The 16,908-nt window shown below is 47.1% G+C and overlaps 1 protein-coding gene across 1 annotated transcript in view; it reads right to left on the bottom strand.

Annotated features, from left to right (window-relative positions):
- The window catches only part of LOC138487352 (uncharacterized), a 350,559-nt gene that overhangs the window by 113,525 nt on the left and 220,126 nt on the right, over positions 1 to 16,908 (bottom strand). Inside the window, exon 7 of the mRNA XM_069613935.1 lies at positions 2,941 to 3,055. Coding sequence (XP_069470036.1) covers positions 2,941 to 3,055 — 115 coding nt within the window. The remainder of the gene's footprint in view (positions 1 to 2,940; positions 3,056 to 16,908) is intronic.

Raw genomic sequence — 16,908 nt, 5'->3', positions numbered from 1 at the left:
GATGAAGAAAGTGATCTACCACCAACTAGTTGCTTGGAGAAGCGACTGACCTTGAGGGAGTTGGAGGCGGATGAGTGAAGAGCTCGAGAAGGAAGATATTTAGCAAGAGAGAGTTGAAGGTATTGAGGCCCCAGGCTCCAGAAGGCCTTGTGTACAATGCAGAGGGTTTTGAACTTAATCACCGCAGCCACTGGGACCCAGTACAGAGATTTCAGTCCTGGAGAGATACGATCCCTGGGCTTGAGGCCAAGGACAAGTCTTGCAGTCCTTTTCTGGATGAGTTGCAGAGGGCGGAGAGTAGAAGCAGGCAGATTTAGAAAGAGGCTGTTGCAGTAGTCCAGCCTAGAGATAACCAGAGCTCTGGAGACAGTGAGCTTCTGGGGCAAGGAGAGGAAAGGAAGAATACCTCTGAGGAGCTGCAGCCGGTAGTGTGACATTTTAGAGAAGTCAGAGATGTGAGGAGAGAAGGAGAGTGAGAAGTCAAAGATGACCCTGAGGTTTTTAGCCTCACAGGTGGGAGCAGGAAGAGGGTCAAGAGAGGCTGGCCAGAGAGTGACAAGAAAGGAGGGAGCAAGTGTGCCGATGAGGAGAATCTCTATCTTACTGGCATTAAGGCAGAGATCATTGGCGGCACACCACTCCTGGATAGCAGATAAACAGTCAGAGATGAGAGAAGGAGAAGAAGTGGCGGAAGGGAGCCTGAAAATGAGTTGAGTGTCATCCGCATAGCACTGCAAGTTGAGGCAAAGAGCGGCAATGCGGTGGGCAAGAATTGCCAGGTATTGCTTGAACAGCCAGGGAGAGAGGTTAGGCTCTTGGGGAACACCACAGGTAGAGATAGAGACAGAGGAGAGGAAGGACCCAAGTTGGACGAGGGAGGGTTGATTGGAGAGGAAAGAGGTCAGCCAAGCCAGGGCCTGATCAGTGATACCCAGGTTATCACGGAGACGGTTGAACAGGATGGCATGGTTCACCGTGTCAAAGCCAGACGAGAGATCAAGTAAGATGAGGACACAGGGGGTGTTGGAATCGAGGTTGGAGTGCAGGTCTTGACGGATGTTCAGGAGAGCAGTTTCCATGCTTCTGGCAGCTCTGAAGCCAGACTGATGGTCTTGGAGACAACCAACAGATTCACAGGAGGAGGGACGTGTTCCTGGTGGGGGAGGAATGAGAAAGGGGAGAAGAACGCACAGAGAACGCCGGAAAGAGAATAGACCCACAGTTGCAGAGGCAAGAAAGGGGTCAGTAGTGAAGTGGAGGACTGAGAGGAGAAGAGAAGGGAGAATGCTGAAGGACTTGGTCTGGAAGGGAGGTTAAAAGTCTGCTGAAATAATTAAATTAGTTGGTGAAGCACAGCAGAAAGTTCCAAAAGTGGGTGAAAAATAAAAGAAATAAGTGGGTATATGGCAAGGAAGCAAGCATCCGGGATTTGTTAGTTTGGGCCTGGGAGCCATTTTGGATTACTCTAAACTGTATGCTTCTGGCTGGCACCTTTATGGATTTCTAGCATCTTGTAATACTTAGTAGGGAAGTTTCGGGGGAAGTTGTTGGCTTTGCCTGCAGGATGGGAGGGAAACGTCAGGGTGGATGCAGGGATCTTTGTCATTGTGACATCACAGTTTGAGGCACCCGGTGGACCCAACCGCTCCTCAATCAGGGGAGGTCACAGTGGGTGGAAGTGGTGTAAATAACCAATCTGATGTATTGAAGGAAGCGCACTTTACTGAAGTCATGGTGGCGGCACTGTACTCATTCACATCCTGTAACGCCATTTTGGCTCCTGTGAAAAAGACCCATGCGTCTTGTTTGCAGTGGCCAACATCTTGTCAGGAGACCAAAGCAGATGCTCTCTCCACAATGGGCTTTTCCCAACAGTACGACCCTTTAATTGAATTCTAACGTGATGGTTACATACTGTACTGCTTATGCTCTTAGGTGGGTCGAGCCTCACAGGATCGAGAAGAAATCTATCCTGGGTTGTTCCGTTGTTCCCTAGGGCATATTGGCATGGGGTTTGCCAGGGATGCCATATTGGTTTCTATGTCATTTCATCGACACCTGTTTTTTCTACTGTCTGAAGTGATTTTGCCGAAAAAACTCATTGAACATTTTTTTACATTCTTTTTTTAAGGGGGTACCCCCACCCCCAAGCACCCCGTCCTCTACCTATTTTTTGTTATTCCAACCCCCACCCCAACCCTTTACATGCCCTTCCCCACCCCCCAAAAAAATGTCGATTAATTTTTTTGGCTAAAATTCTTCATAAAAATACCCGTCGAAAAACAGTTGTCGATGAAAGAACGTCGTACCCCATACTGATCTATTTCATGGCAGAGGAGCCAAAGTTGCACTTTGCCTGTGGTGGCACACTTCCCTGCACTGGCCCTACTCACAGGTGTGTACAGAAGTGATTCATTCGACAGTTAGTGTGCACATATATTATCTCGCTGAGTGGCAATGGCTTGGTGTGAGAGAGGCAGAAAGAGGGATGCAGAGAGGAGTGGGGAAGGATGCAAGAGGGTAGATGAACTGGAGAAGGAGATTGAGAAGGTGAGACGCAGAGTCGGGGAGAAGCTGACAAAATAAATAAATGAGGAATGGACAAGCAGATGGGCAAGGGGAGCCAAAAAAAGGGTGCGGGGCGATGGACAAGAGAGACAAAGAGAGGACTGGGGAGGAAGAAGAGAGTGCAAGTTATGTGAAGCTATTATGAAATTGCTCGCTGGCTTCTGCCAACATGCCAAGCGGTTTCATGAGGTTTGCATCCAATCTACCATTGTGATTGCTTATTGATCCCTAAAGGCGCCCATTCATATAAAGAACCTGTTGGGTTGAACACTATGTTTCAGGGGACACTGCCCATGGGAGCTAAACTGACGTTTGTTGCCTGAGCAAAATGTCACCCAGAATGAGAAATGAAAGGTAGGTCAGCCCTCTTACCTGGTGGGAGATTTTGTTCGCTGTAAATTCCTCGAATCGTAGCAGCCAGTTCCTGGTCCGTTTGATTTATCAGCAGAGCAAGGTCTTCATAAATACTGTAGGCAGCTGTGGGAAGCTGGAGGGAGAATTATATGTGAGCCGGGAATTGGTGAAGGAGAAAGGGGCGGGTGCAGAGAGTGAGCCAGAGAGAACAGGTGAGAGCGAGCAAAAGAAAGAGAAAAAGGAAAGAGGGAGAGATCGAAAGGAAGAGAAAAAGAGAGAGAGAAAGAGAACAAAGGAAAGAGAAAAAGAAAGAGAGGGAGAGAACAAGAGAAAGGTAGCGAGAGAGCAAAAGGAAGAGAGAAAAAGAAAGAGGGAGAGATCGAAAGAAAGAGAATTAGAAGGAAAAAGAGAACAAAAGAAAGAGAGAAAAAAGAGAAAGAGGGAGGGAGTGAAGGAGACAAAGGGAGCGAGAGAAACAAAGGGAGAGAACAAGAGAAAGGGCACGAGAGAGCAAAAGGAAGAGAGAAAAAGAACATTAAAGTGTGAGAGAGTGAAAGAGAAGGCGAGGGAGAGAGTAACTGAAAAAAAGGGAGGACGAGAGAATGAGAAAGGAAGAGAGGACGAAATAGTGAGTGAGCGAGTGAGAGATGAAAGCACAAGGAAACAAGAAGGGGAGAAAGGAAGAAAGACAGAGCTAGAGAGAGAAATTGCATGAGAGAGAGAGAGAACAAGGAGGAAGAGAGCAAAACACCTAAGCGATAAAGACGGAGAGATAGAAAGAGTAAACCAGAGAGAAAGACTGGAGGAGAGATAGTGAGAGAGATAATGCATGTGGTTACAAACAAAGTACTAGACCATTAAGAGAAGGAAATGCCAATTGTCCATGTTGACTGAGATAAGGGTCCACAAAGGCTGCACCACTCTAGGAGACTCCCACATCAACCCTACCAATGCTTCTGAACTCATTACAAGGCCATTGTAGCGGCAGTGCAAACATCGAGGGTCCTGATGGGGTCAGTGGCATGCAAGCCAACCTTCACTTTTACAGGTGGGGTTGACCCATGGTGCTGGGGGTATAGCGAGAGCCCCACCTGCAATCTTAGCAAGGAATGATAATGGGACCTCCATGACAAGGCGAGCTCACACTGTGCAGCCACTAAAGACATATAAAATGGCACACTTTATTTAGATGATTGCAAGACTGATCCATGCACATGGACGGATGTGATGTTCCGGTAGCAAGACCTGGAACGCATTCTCCTAATATTGTACTTCTGGCTCTGAGGTATCATACGCCTTGTGTTGGTTTGTCACTCCCTATTTCTTTTTGTGGTATCCATGGGTATCCATGGCTACTGTTACCTCCTTCCCTCCTTAGCCATTCTGGCTAAACCTAAAGCACCCCAAAGATGCCTCCTGACATGTCCACGACTCACTGCTCTGCGGTCTGGTAATGTACCACGTCCAACAACTTACAGCATGGCCGCCAAACCATGGCATTGCTACAAAACCATGCACCACAACTAGACTCCTTACCTCGCTCACGCACCCCACCACTGCACCCACACGGCAGGAAGCATGCCATTTTTCAATTGCCTTTGAATCCTCTATGCCAGGCAACACTTCGATGGCTATAACTTCCCAACAATGTTACGAGCCCGTAGTGTCACGAGAAAAGCCTGCATTTGATCAAATCCCAAACATTAAACCGGGCCTCCTCTGACCTCGCCTCTGGAATCTGGAAGTCAGCAGCCTCCTTGACACCTTCTACTGTGGTCTGAAAAAATCTTCTCTTTTCCGCAACCACCTCTATATGGTGACCTCCCCCCGTTCTACTAACCCCTCACCACGCACCATGCCCCACTTCCCCTTTCTGCCTTTTCCAATGAACTTAAAGCACTCTGCTGTGATACCAGGCACGTCAGGTCTGCCCTGCAGTATACAATCTTTAAATAAGTAGAATGTCTTGGGAGGATAGCTCAGCGGTGACATGCTTGCCTTGGATGCAAGACGACACGGCGCAACACAGGTTCGATCCCCGGGTCTGCGCTTAGAAACCTCTGGGTAGGTAGCGCGTTATAAATAACCTATCATATCAATGGAAAAATCATCTTGGTTGTGGAGATCCGCTCTTGCTCTCTTTCCTTTTCCCAAATTTGTGATTTTGTTTTTAAAGTTTGCTGCACACAGTTTTTGGCCCCCTGGCCCTTTATCTGCTGCTTCCTGTAAGAGGGATAATCCTTCTTTAGAATGGGTGGCGACAGATTCCAATTTGTTTATAACAGGGTAGCCTTCCTGTAAGCGTCACATTGGTCCCCTTGGTGCAGTATGCCAGGAGGTAGGTTCCAGCTCTACACTGCGAGAACATGTTTGTGCGTGATTGGGTGTAATTGGAAAGGTTTGTGAGAGGTCCTGCTCAGAGCGCATACGGAATTTTAACCTGAAAATGAGGCATATTTTAGCTTCACTAACCTGGGAAATTGCACCAAAGACAATTACTTGTTCACAATCCAAGTTAATGAGGGCTTAGGGAAATTCCCCTCATTAGCCCTTTCACCTAGGCCTCTCTTGCAATTAGTTCCTGGTCATGGACCAGCTGTCGAGATTAGCCATTGTCTTTAAGAAATGAATGCCAGTCATAAGGAGCATAACAAAGAAAGCAGAGGCCAAATAGCAAACAAAAGGCCACTGCAAGATGGCTGCCAGGAATGGAAACGGTGTCCCATTTCAATTTCCATAAGTAAAACGCCTACCTGAAGAACAGGTAAGCGCACCCCTGCAGGATGCAGAGAGGTAGCGTGGGATCACAGCAAGTATTGAGGGGTATAACGGGAGTGGCAGACTGTTAGGCTCTCACTCATCCGCATGCGTTCATACAAATCACGAGACGGAGCCTTGCCTGCTGTGAACTATCTTTATTCACTCCTCCATAGTAACTACCGTTCTTCCCCTTTGCCCCTCCCTTTCCGCCCTCTTCCCGCTTCTTCTTGTGTCTCTGTTCTTAAAGGGGCTGTGTCCCTATTAGTCACGTACAACACCTCCCCCGTGCTTAACACGAAAGTCCAGTTACATCTGTTCGATGAATCTCACTGGTTTCTTTATTGTCCTGGGAGGTCTCCCTGGGGATTCTCTGCTTTCGCCAGTCGTTTCCACTGGGGGCTCTGTTTCCTCTTCCTCGCTCGGACTTTCAGCTGCGATCTCCTGTCCCTCGGGCTCTTCAAGATATAGGGCCTCATTACGAGTCCAGCGGTAACTGCGGCGGTAAAACCGCCTGGTTACCGCTTGACTCGTATTACCATTCCGCCTCCGTGACTCCCGGAATTACCAGGGCATTGCAGCCCCGGTGTCCGAGAGTCACGGAGGTGGAATGGTGTTAATCCCCATTCCCATTGAGTCCAATAGGTCTCAATGGGAATGGGGAAGTGGAAACACCGGCACCATCTCGTGATGGTGCCGGTGTTTCCACGTCCGCCTGCAGGCGGGAAGTGTTCAACCCGCCAGGTCAGACCTGGCGGGAAGATCACCTCCCACCTGCAGGACTCGGGATCGGGCGGTCCGGAATTAACAGTGGCGGCGGGTTTACCGCCACTGTTAATTCCGGACCGCTCGACCCGTAATGAGGCCCATAGTCTCTTAAAGAATGAGGAGTTTTGGGTGATGTCTCCTGGTGCTCCGGTCGCCGTGATCATGGGTCTTTGATGGCTGTGATGACCCGAGGCTCCGGGCTGTAGCGTGTGTCTGTTTTCTTACGTTGGGTTTGTCGGACTAGGACAGTTTGTCCTACTTCTAGTTGGTGTTCCTTCACTCTCCTCTTTTTGTCGGCCCACTGTTTGGCTTTTCTCTTCTTTTCAGCGTCTCGTTCTCTGATGGCCGTATCTTCTTCTGGTGTGTAGTCTTCCCATCGGGGGATACGTGTTCAGGGTTGGTATCTCACCATGAGTTCGGCTGGTGGCTTTCCTGTTGCGTCATGTTGAGTGTTTCGGTATCTTCTGAGCATACTGCAGATGGCCTGCGGGTGGGGTGTCTGCTCTGCTACTGCTTTCTGTCTGGTCAGTTTGATGGTGGCCATGAATCGCTCCACCATCCCGTTGGCTTGGGGCCAGCAGTGTAATCTTTTGGTGGTGGAATCCTAGGTGGTTCGCAAGCTTCTTGGAACGGGGATCCGTTATTTGTTTTGACGACGTTTGGTATGCCCGACTCGCTGAATAGTTCGTCTACAATGGGTGCTGTTTCCGTGGACGATGTTGAAGGTATTTGCTTGATGAAAGGAAACCTTGAGTATTCATCTATTATCACTAGCAGGTATCCCCCTTCTTCTAGAGGTCCATAGAAGTCCATCGCAACTTTCTAGTTTCTGAGAATTCGTTTCGTGTTGTCGATTTCCCTGTGGTCTTCATGTGCTAGTGTTACCAGGGTCTTTCTTAGGTCTCTCGGGCTACTAGTCTACTCCCGCACAGTAATATTCCTTGGTCTGTGGCTATTAGTTCATCGTTTATTTTTTTGCTAGCCGATCAAGTTCCTTCTTGTCTGCTTCCTCCCCCTCGTTACCTCTCTTCTGGCGCTCTTTCCATTTGTTAGAGCGGGTGAGAGAGACAGCGGCTCTGATTGTTGGGTCAGCTTTGCTCCTTTCCTCGAAAGTCACAGTTGAGATCGTTGGTGACATGGCGTTTGAGCATAGGTAAGAGACGTAGTCATTGTCCTCGTGGGCCAGGGTGTCATCCTTGTTCATCGTGGGGTGTCTGGACAGATAGTCTGCTGGGTTGGCGTCTCCCCCAGGTTTATGAATGATTACGTATTGGTATCCTTGCAGTCTTATTCTCCATCGCTCTATACGGGGTGGCATCTTGGTTTTGGGGTTTCCAAATATTGAAAGGAGTGCCTGATGATCTGTCACTAGAGTGAACTTCCGGCCGATGATAAAGTGGTGATATTTCTCGCAGGCCCATAGCGCAGCTAGGCTTTCCCTCTACGCTTGTGAGTAGGCCTTTTCTGTGTGTGATAGGGCGTGGCTGGCATATGCCACCACTGCATGGAGGGCGTTGTCTTTGGCGTCGGTCTGGGCAAAGATCGCTTCGAGTCCTACTGGACTGGCATCAACCGTAATGATGGTGTGCCACTCTGGATGAAAGTATGCCAGCTGGCGGTTGTTGGTGAGACTTTCCTTTATGATTGTGAACACTGCCTGGCAGGGTGCGTCCCAGATGAAAGGTTGGTCTTCCTCAGGACGGTGCGGAGTGGGTCAGTTATTGTGGCATAGTTCGGGAGGTAGCGTGCGCAGTATCCTGCCATGCCTAAGAAGGAGCGTAGTTCTGCCGCAGTCGTGGGGGCTTGGAGGTCAGTGATGGCCTTTATCTTTTCCGTGTCGGCTGTTATTCCTTTGTTGGAAAATATGTGCCCAAAGAATTTGAGGCTGGTTTTATTAATGTCACATTTGGGTTCATTTAGCGTCAACCCTGCTTCTTGGAGGATGTTACAAATAGCTCTTAGGGCTTTGTCGTGCTGTTCTTGATCCTTCCCAAAGATTAAGATGTCGTCACTGTAGCTTAGTGCATTCATTTCAGATGCTATCAGGCATCTGACCGTCTCCTGAAAAATCTCTGCAGCAGATGATATGCCAAAATTTAGTCTTTTGTATCTAAACAGTCCGTCATGGGTTGCAAAGGTGGTGATGGGTCTTGATTCTGGGTCCAGGACGAGCTGGTGGTAGCCCTGATTGAGGTCTAGTTTCGAGAAGAACCTCGCCTGATTTAGCCTGATCAGCATGTCTTCCAGGCTCGGGCCTGGATGCCTCTCCCTCTGGATGGCGGTGTTTGGGAAGGGCATATCGACACATATGCGGAGGCGTCCGTTGTCTTTGGGCACTATTATTATTGGGGATACCCATGGTGTTGGTCCTTCTGCTTTCTCTCTGATGTCGTTGAGGAGGAGGAGCTGGATCTCCTTTGACACTTGTTCCTGAAGGTGGAAGCCCACCTTGCGGGGGTGCTGTGGTACCGGTGTGATGTTGTTGTTGATGTGTAGTTTGGTGGGTGAGTTTTTGAGCATTCCCACTCCCTCAAATAATTTGGGGAACTGTTCTTTAAGGTCTCCTTTCACGAGGGGTCGGTCGGTTATCGCCCTGATGAATTCACGTGTCGATGGGTGTCCCTCTATAATTTCCAATTGGTCGTAGTGTAAGTCAATCAGTGCCAGGGAGGTGCTTCCGAAACATCGAGGATATGCATCCTTCAATTATGCGTAACCTGATGGCTTTGTCATTGTTAAAGTTGGCGAAGTCGCACTTTGTTATCTTTCTTTGAAGGCGAATGACGAATTCTCCTATCGATTCATGAGGGAGTTGACCACATTGATTAAAAGTGTATCGCTCATAGTCGCGATTGGGTGAGATGTCGATTTTCTCATTGATGGCTTTTAGGAGTTTCGCATATGTGGTGCGGTCCTGTAGGGGAATCGTGCATATGATGTTTTTAATTTCTCTCCCTGTGACCTTGGCGAAAATGCTGAGTATGTTGGGTGGTTCGCGTGTGCCGATGGCACCTACAAAGTCCTCGAATTCTTCCACCCACTCTTCCCATCGTTGACCGTGATCGTGGTGTGGGTTCAGTGTGAATGGTGCAGGTCTCCTCATTAGGCTAGCGTGGGAGGAGGGTGCTCCTGGTAATGGTGGTTGGGCATTGGGGTCTGCTGCGCCCGGAGCCGGCATGATGGCGCCGCTGGGTTTGCTTTAGTAGTTCAGGTGGCACGTGGGCGCCGGTCTTAGTTGTCTCATGAGGCACTGTGGCCGCTTGTCTAGTGTGCCAGGGTGTGGTCTTTCCGTCTAGGGAGCTTGAATTCACTGGCCTGGTAGGGTGGGTCAGCTGTGAAGTTTGTGTTGACCTTCGTTGTGCTCATGTGGGGCCGTTGGGCCCTGGGGTTTGGCTTTTCTTGTTGGTTTTATGCCAATGTTTATAGTACTCCTCTATTCCTCTTTTATATTTTGAGTGTCACTGGGTGGGAAACGCGGGGTTAATCTTGCTAAGCCAGCGTTTCGTTTGCTTTGGAATGTCACGTTGGGGAGACACGGGGTTTCCCTTCTTTGTTTTAGCTTTATTATTGTTTTAATGTCACTTGTGGGAGACACAGGGTTTCCCTTATTTGCCGTAGCTTTATTATTTTTCTCTTGAATGTCACTTGTGGAAGACACAGGGTTTCCCTTATTTGCCGTAGCTTTATTATTTTTCTCTTGAATGTCACTTGTGGGGAGACATGGGGTTTCCCTTATTTCGTTTATTTTATTTTTTTGAGTGTCACTTTCTTTGTGGGAGACATGGGGATTCCCCTTTCCTTTTCTTTTCCCGAATGTCACTGTGTGGGAGACACGGGGATTCCCCTGTTTGTGGTCATTTCCTTCGCAACCCCCGATAGACCACCTTACTTGGTGTGCGGCTGCCGCGGTCCGTTGGTTCTTCTCTACTTGCTGCCGCTGGCGGGTGAAACAGGAGAGCTGCCGGGTCTGCTGCTCCGTCACGGTTGCCGCAGGTGTGGTCTTCTCCTCACTGTTCGGCAGCTCTGCAGTCGCCGGTCCTTCCTTCCAGAGGCACACGGGCCTCGAGGTTGATGCTGGGCACACGGGCCCTCCCCGACGCGCAGGCACACGGGCCCTCCCCGAAGCGTAGGCACACAGGCCTCTCGCAGGTCTTTCCCTCCAGAGGTACAGGGCCTCGAGGTTGATGCCGGGCACACGGGCCTCAGCACTGCTGCAGGGCACACAGGCCTCTGCTCTCACGTGGGGCACACGGTCCTCCACTCTGCTGCAGGGCACGCAGGCCTCTGTTCTTCCGTGGGGCACACGGGCCTCTTGGACTGCTGGGCGCATGGGCCCTCCTAACCTGCTGGGCGCACGGGCCCTCGCAATCTGCTGCCAGCACACAGAGGTTCGTGTCGGCCTCGTCGCCAGTTGTTAGGCTCTCACTCATCTGCATGCGTTCACACAAATCACGAGACGGAGCCTTGCCTGCTGTGAACTATCTTTATTCTCTCCTCCATAGTAACTGCCGTTCTTCCCCTTTTGCCCCTCCCTTTCCGCCCTCTTCCCGCTTCTCCTTGTGTCTCTGTTCTTAAAGGGCTGTGTCCCTATTAGTCACGTACAACACAGACAATAGAGGCCCACTGGCAGAGATGAGCAGAATGGAAGAAGGCACAGAGGGGATGTAGGGCTGGCAGAGGTTGAGGTTAGGGGCAGGCATTGGTTGGGTTTTGGCCAGATGGAGCCACAGATTTGCATTCACAGAGAGGAAGTGAGTGCCTACTGATTCAGATTAGTTGAGACGCAGCCAGCAATGGAATGCAAGTTCTAACCTACGTTTGAGTCCTAAAGACTTGAATGAGTCCAGAATAGAGAGATAACGCTCTGCTGTGAATACCAGCAGAGGCCTTCCCATAAACATGCGAGAAGGAGTCACCTGCATGGGAAACAGGACAGACTTCCCCAGTGGGGTAGCAAAGCCTTTGCCAAGACACTTCTTGTTGAAGGGACCTTTGTCACAAAGGCTTGTGGGGGTATCTGTTGAACAATGATGCCACAGGGTCTATTGACCCATGACATATTAGTTTGGGCTAGATTTCCCCTTTTGGGGTACGACCAGGCCTAATTGGCGTATTTTTCCCCCTTCTGTGATGCCACAGCTGGCTGAAAAATAAAAGTTTGGGAGTCTGCCAAGTGCACTTGTCAGTGGTTATCCACTTTTGTTCAATGTAGCAATGTTGTCCTCATAGGTATGGGTATGGACAGAAACGGTGACCATGCTTGCAGTGCCAAGCTGCACCTCCCTGATGATGCCCAATAAGGTTCAATCATGTCTGCGATTGCTTTCCTCATGAATTTGAGTGAGATATTCAGGCAGGACAGCCTCTTTAGCGGAAGGACCAAGCCTGTTTTGCATATGTCTGTAATGTGACATCATGCCAAAACACGATTGAATGGAAGGGTGCCTAGAACAATCACTAGTGATTATAATGAAGTGAAGGATTTTCTGTCCCTCACTCCAGCCTATTTATTTATTTATTTTATTTTGACATTTGTATAGCGCACCTAACCCTGAGGCATCTATTGCAAGGTTATCTAGCCTTAGCAGCCTGTCCCCCCTTCTCTGTAATGGGAAGAATTTCATCATGGAAGTATAGGCAAGAGTGGGTGATATCATGTGTCCATTTTTCTTCCTTGGTTTCACCTCCTCTTTTCCCAAAGGTCTTTGACCTGATTGGCTAAATATTTAGCTTTGTCTGCAGATATTATCTACACCCGATCTGAACACGTGAAAGCCCTGACTCAAGGGGAGTGGGTCATGGCTGGCCATTTAATAAAGGTTACCATGTGTTCCCATTTTTGGGAGATAGTCCCGGATTACAGCAACTTGTTCCCACCTGACCTGTATGGTCTAGAGTGTCCCAGATTCCAGAGAGACAGGCATGTAGGAACACTCTTGGGAACAGAGGAAACAATAATGTTTGCAGTGACACTGGGACTATATTCCCAAGGTTTGTCAGTTTAGGGGTATACAGGCAGGCTCAGACTGACCTGCCGGGCAATGCCTGATCCTCAAATGCAAAATGCTACTGTGGGACCGTTTTTATGGGTCAAAGTGGGCCACTTTTTGGTCCATGTGGGCCAGTTTGATAAGTTACTTTAACATGCGCCTAGTAGTTTTGACCAGTGTTACTGAATGCATATTCTTTAAAATGCACAATTTGCATCACGTTTGATCAAAAACCTCCCCCAAAAGGAATGAATTGCCATTTATAACTGTGGGTCACCTTTTCATTGGTGCCCGAGACAATTTTATGCCCCTGTCCGACCCTGTATCCAGGCATTGTGCAAAAACAATCTCTGATTGTGCAGACATGCAATATACTAGTACATATTGGTATCAATATGTATAGAGGTCCAGTTGTGCCATGTCAGGGGTAAAGAGCTCATGGAATCCTGTTTTGTAGTCCTATGTTCATAATGTGAAAACTAAAACTACACTTCACAAAATACAAAGAACAAATCTCAGAGTCCATGGCTACTCCCACCTAAAATGCTACCCTTCAGCCCTCTAAATCTAACACAAAGTGGATGTGTAAACTGGGTAGCACCCAAGACTGTTAAATGGCATCTTGATGCAGCTGGCAGCCTCTTGATATACTGATCACCACCCTCACATTATTGACATTATACCAGCATCTTCTTCAGCACACTGACGTTACTGGCTCACCCAGGCATCACTGATACCATTGGCATTACCCGGGACTTGCGCAGTATCGAGCCACGTATTTCGGCGTCACCCTGCAATATGATGCCAATGATACTGGCTTTATTTTGATCTATTGCACATGATTCTTTTAATATTATCTGGCACGGTACTGTGAGGCTTCATGTCTGTTAGCACACCCTTTATATTTGGTGCTAATTCACCTGTTGCCTAATGCACCATTTCTGATTGGCCCTTTATCAGTTAGGGCAAATGTATAAGATGGTCTCTATTTCTACTGAGTCAAGTTCTGCTGGACATCTAGTCTTCTGAATGCAGCTTTTTGACCAGACCTATGCCAGATGGGTGTAGTCAATCAAGCCCATGTGTTATCCTTTGCATTCTGGTAGTTGTAATTTCAGTATTGGCATAGTTGACCTAATGCCAACTTGACCTACTCCCATTTGGCCGCATCTTTTTGACCTAATTTGGTAGGTCAAATGCTATACTTTAGTTAAAAAATAGTTGTAGGGTTATGGAATAGGTTGAGGTGGGGGTAAGTCGGGGTTGCAGGGGCTCCCCCCCCGCATTGGGGAGGGTTGTAGGGGGGTCTCCCTCCGCAGTAGGTCAAAATAAATTAGGTCAAACAAATTAGGTGAAATGGGCAGTTGGTCAGGTTTTTTAAGTCAAACAACCCATATCCGTAATTTCAGTTTTGCATTCTAAATTCAGGAGTACAATTCTCAAAATGCACTGAAAAAACAGGACTGGATGAGCAGTACCCGTTGGACATGGATGCACTTGAGATCTATGCTTGTCTCATGTCAGGCTTCTGATAATGTATCCTGATCTATTGTTATTTATTCCTGGACCGTATTCCCGCGGAACATGCACATGGCCTTGCTACTGGATATCAGTACAGATTCAGTGGCAGTGCAGTTGCAAATATGGGTATATCTGAAAAGGGTTGAGATTTAATCAAGAGAACATGGAAAATATGCATTTAAATGTAAACTTAAAAAAAGCAATACTCGAGCGAGTGGTCAGGGAAAAACCCCTTTTCCAATTCCTTAAGGCGTAGCTCGCTGCCCCAAATTGCTCCGTGCCACATAGATCTCGGGTGTCTCCAAATGGCTTGTTAAAGTGAATTGTAACACCGCTCACAACCTCAAAGACAGAGATTCCGCTGATTATAAACAATCAATACAAGCTAATTCACCAAAATGCTAGGGTTAGCAAAAGTAACATCACAGGAAGTGATTTGATGTGAGCTTTGACCCAATTACATCACAGGAGCTTATGTCTTGCAACCTGACCTGAATGCTATTACAGGAAGAGATATCGTAGATGCACGCGTAAGAAGAACAAAATACCAAAAAGCCACTAAAGCAGATAACAGAACTGCAGTAGTTACAAGCCGTATTTTAAGTAGCGTGATACCTTGATATTCACACCCGCTGGGGGTCACAAAATGCCAAGTGTACACTCAGCAGATCCAACATGGATGGGTAGCACCACATTAATATGGTAATGCATTCTCATGTGGCCATTTACTGCCAGCCGTAGCCACACATCAGGTATAGACCTCATTTGTAAACTACATTCCCATATTCCCAGGAGGCCAAGTATATCCTCCTGTGTGTGGGCACTGCCATTTTATGCTAGTAATAGCTCCATTGTCAGAAAACGTAATGAAATGAAAGTTACCGTATCACCAGATGCTGCCGTAATATGCCAGGTGCAGCCTCAAATGCCCCAATAATGCCATTTGATGCTAGCCCTGCAAAGCCTCCTATATCTGATATAGCTTCCATATGTAAGGTGCAGCATCACTGCTCCTTCCGCAACCCCTGATGTAGGAGTTTAAAAACCAGGGCCAAGGGTAGCAGAAGGTTAGCTAGGGGTACTAGCTGGTACCCCTGTCAACCTCCAAAAGAGGTCCATACATAAAATGTCATCTATTCTAATCCTGCTAAATCTCTTGGTTGCCTTTGATACGGTGGACCACCCCTCTATCCTCGAGACTCTCTCCATTCTTGGAACCCACGGCACTGCTATTGAAGATTCTTGCCTTTGCATCTCCATCTTCTGTAGCATGTATACCTCTGGACTAATCTCCCGTCCTGTCAGTGTGCCACAAGGCGTTCCCTGCACACCAAATATTATTGTATAACAAACACTTTATAATTACTAATCATAAGTATTAAATAAATAAATGTATGTTGCGATCACGTCGCAGTGACGTTTACAAATTGTGGCTATTTTAGAAAGGCATGCGTTAGAGAGATGGGAGTGAAGAACAAGGGTACGCTCCACTATGCGGTAAGCACTGGAATTTAGATCTTACTGTATATAGATATTCAGGATACCTTCACTCATTAGATCTACAAACTAAGTTATCTTTTTTTTTTTTGTATACATAGGTTCTATGGAGCCATTGTTTATGAAGAAAGAAGGACCACCAGCAATGGCAATAAATTTACCCATAAGTGTATCTTTAGAGACACATTTACGAGGTAAGCCCCACGATATCGGACAACCCGGTCTCGAATAATTTAATATATTGAATTGATGGACATTTTTAAGACCTGGAATTAGTACCATCTAAGTACTTCCCTCCTTTCATTTATTGATACTACTAAGGTTGCGAGATGCACTGGCTACCCATATTACTCTAGACCTTACCCTGGACATTTATACCTTTGAGAAATGGAACTAAGGTAGGAGCTCGAGTCGTTACGTCCAATACTTATCATCATGAGTTCTGATGAAGAGATGTAGCAAGTTTTTTGGAACAATAGACATACCTAGAGAAAGAACTCATAAGATATTCTTAATCGGTTGATTTCACACAAAGTTATAACAGATGAGTCGACTTTAGAACTTCTTGGATGCCAGTCTAGTCCGAAGGTAAGAATACTTTCTTTTATAGTCACACCCTATTTTTCAATCGTAGAGCTATTCTAAGGTATCGACTACTACAGTGAACACCCATTTATTAAATAGGTAGAAGAGCAGTGATACAACAGTCCCCAGAAATAGAAGACATCCACTTGGATCACCCAATCCTGACTTACACAAGGTGAATAAGCAAGGGATGGGCCATGATAGATTATTTTGTGATAAGACCAGTGTGTATGAATATGTGAATATCCCAAAATAAAAGAGCTTATTTTCTATTTGAGTTGATAGATTATTGTGAAGATTCATGAATGAGAAACAGTGTGAATTCTTGCTCCAGAAGAAGGGACGATGTCCCGAAACACATACAGCAGATATCTTGTACCCTTTATATTGTGTTGAAAAAATATGAATTCAATGTATTGTACATATTTTATGTACTAAACTGTGAATATGTTGTGTATCATTAGTGCTATATATACTATAGATATACAACATTTTTTTATTGAATACTTATGATTAGTAATTATAAAGTGTTGTTTTTTATACTATAATTCTTGGTGTGCAGGGGACGCAAGTGTTCCATGGACAGTGAACACCGGTTCATTTACTCTTGTTATTACACAACTCAGTGCCATGGTTGTATTTCTCTCCTGCACCCTCTTACCAATACACAAATTAGTAATGTATTCCTCAATACTCGTGTGAACCCGAACACCAGACTTTTCACAGTGTACCACAAGGCCCCATCCTTGGTCCCTTACACTTCACCCTCTACACCCCCTCCCATAGTCCCTTCATCTCCTCCTTTGGCTTCCTCTATCATATCTTTGAGGATGACATGCAAATCATCTCTGCTGTCAGACACTGGATC

The sequence above is a fragment of the Ambystoma mexicanum genome, chromosome 9 (genome assembly GCF_040938575.1).
Source record: "Ambystoma mexicanum isolate Mex_15411 chromosome 9, UKY_AmexF1_1, whole genome shotgun sequence".
In the NCBI taxonomy this organism is placed as follows: domain Eukaryota; kingdom Metazoa; phylum Chordata; class Amphibia; order Caudata; family Ambystomatidae; genus Ambystoma; species Ambystoma mexicanum.
The sequence above is the reverse complement of the archived record's forward strand: the minus strand, read 5'-3'. Positions and strand labels throughout refer to the sequence as shown.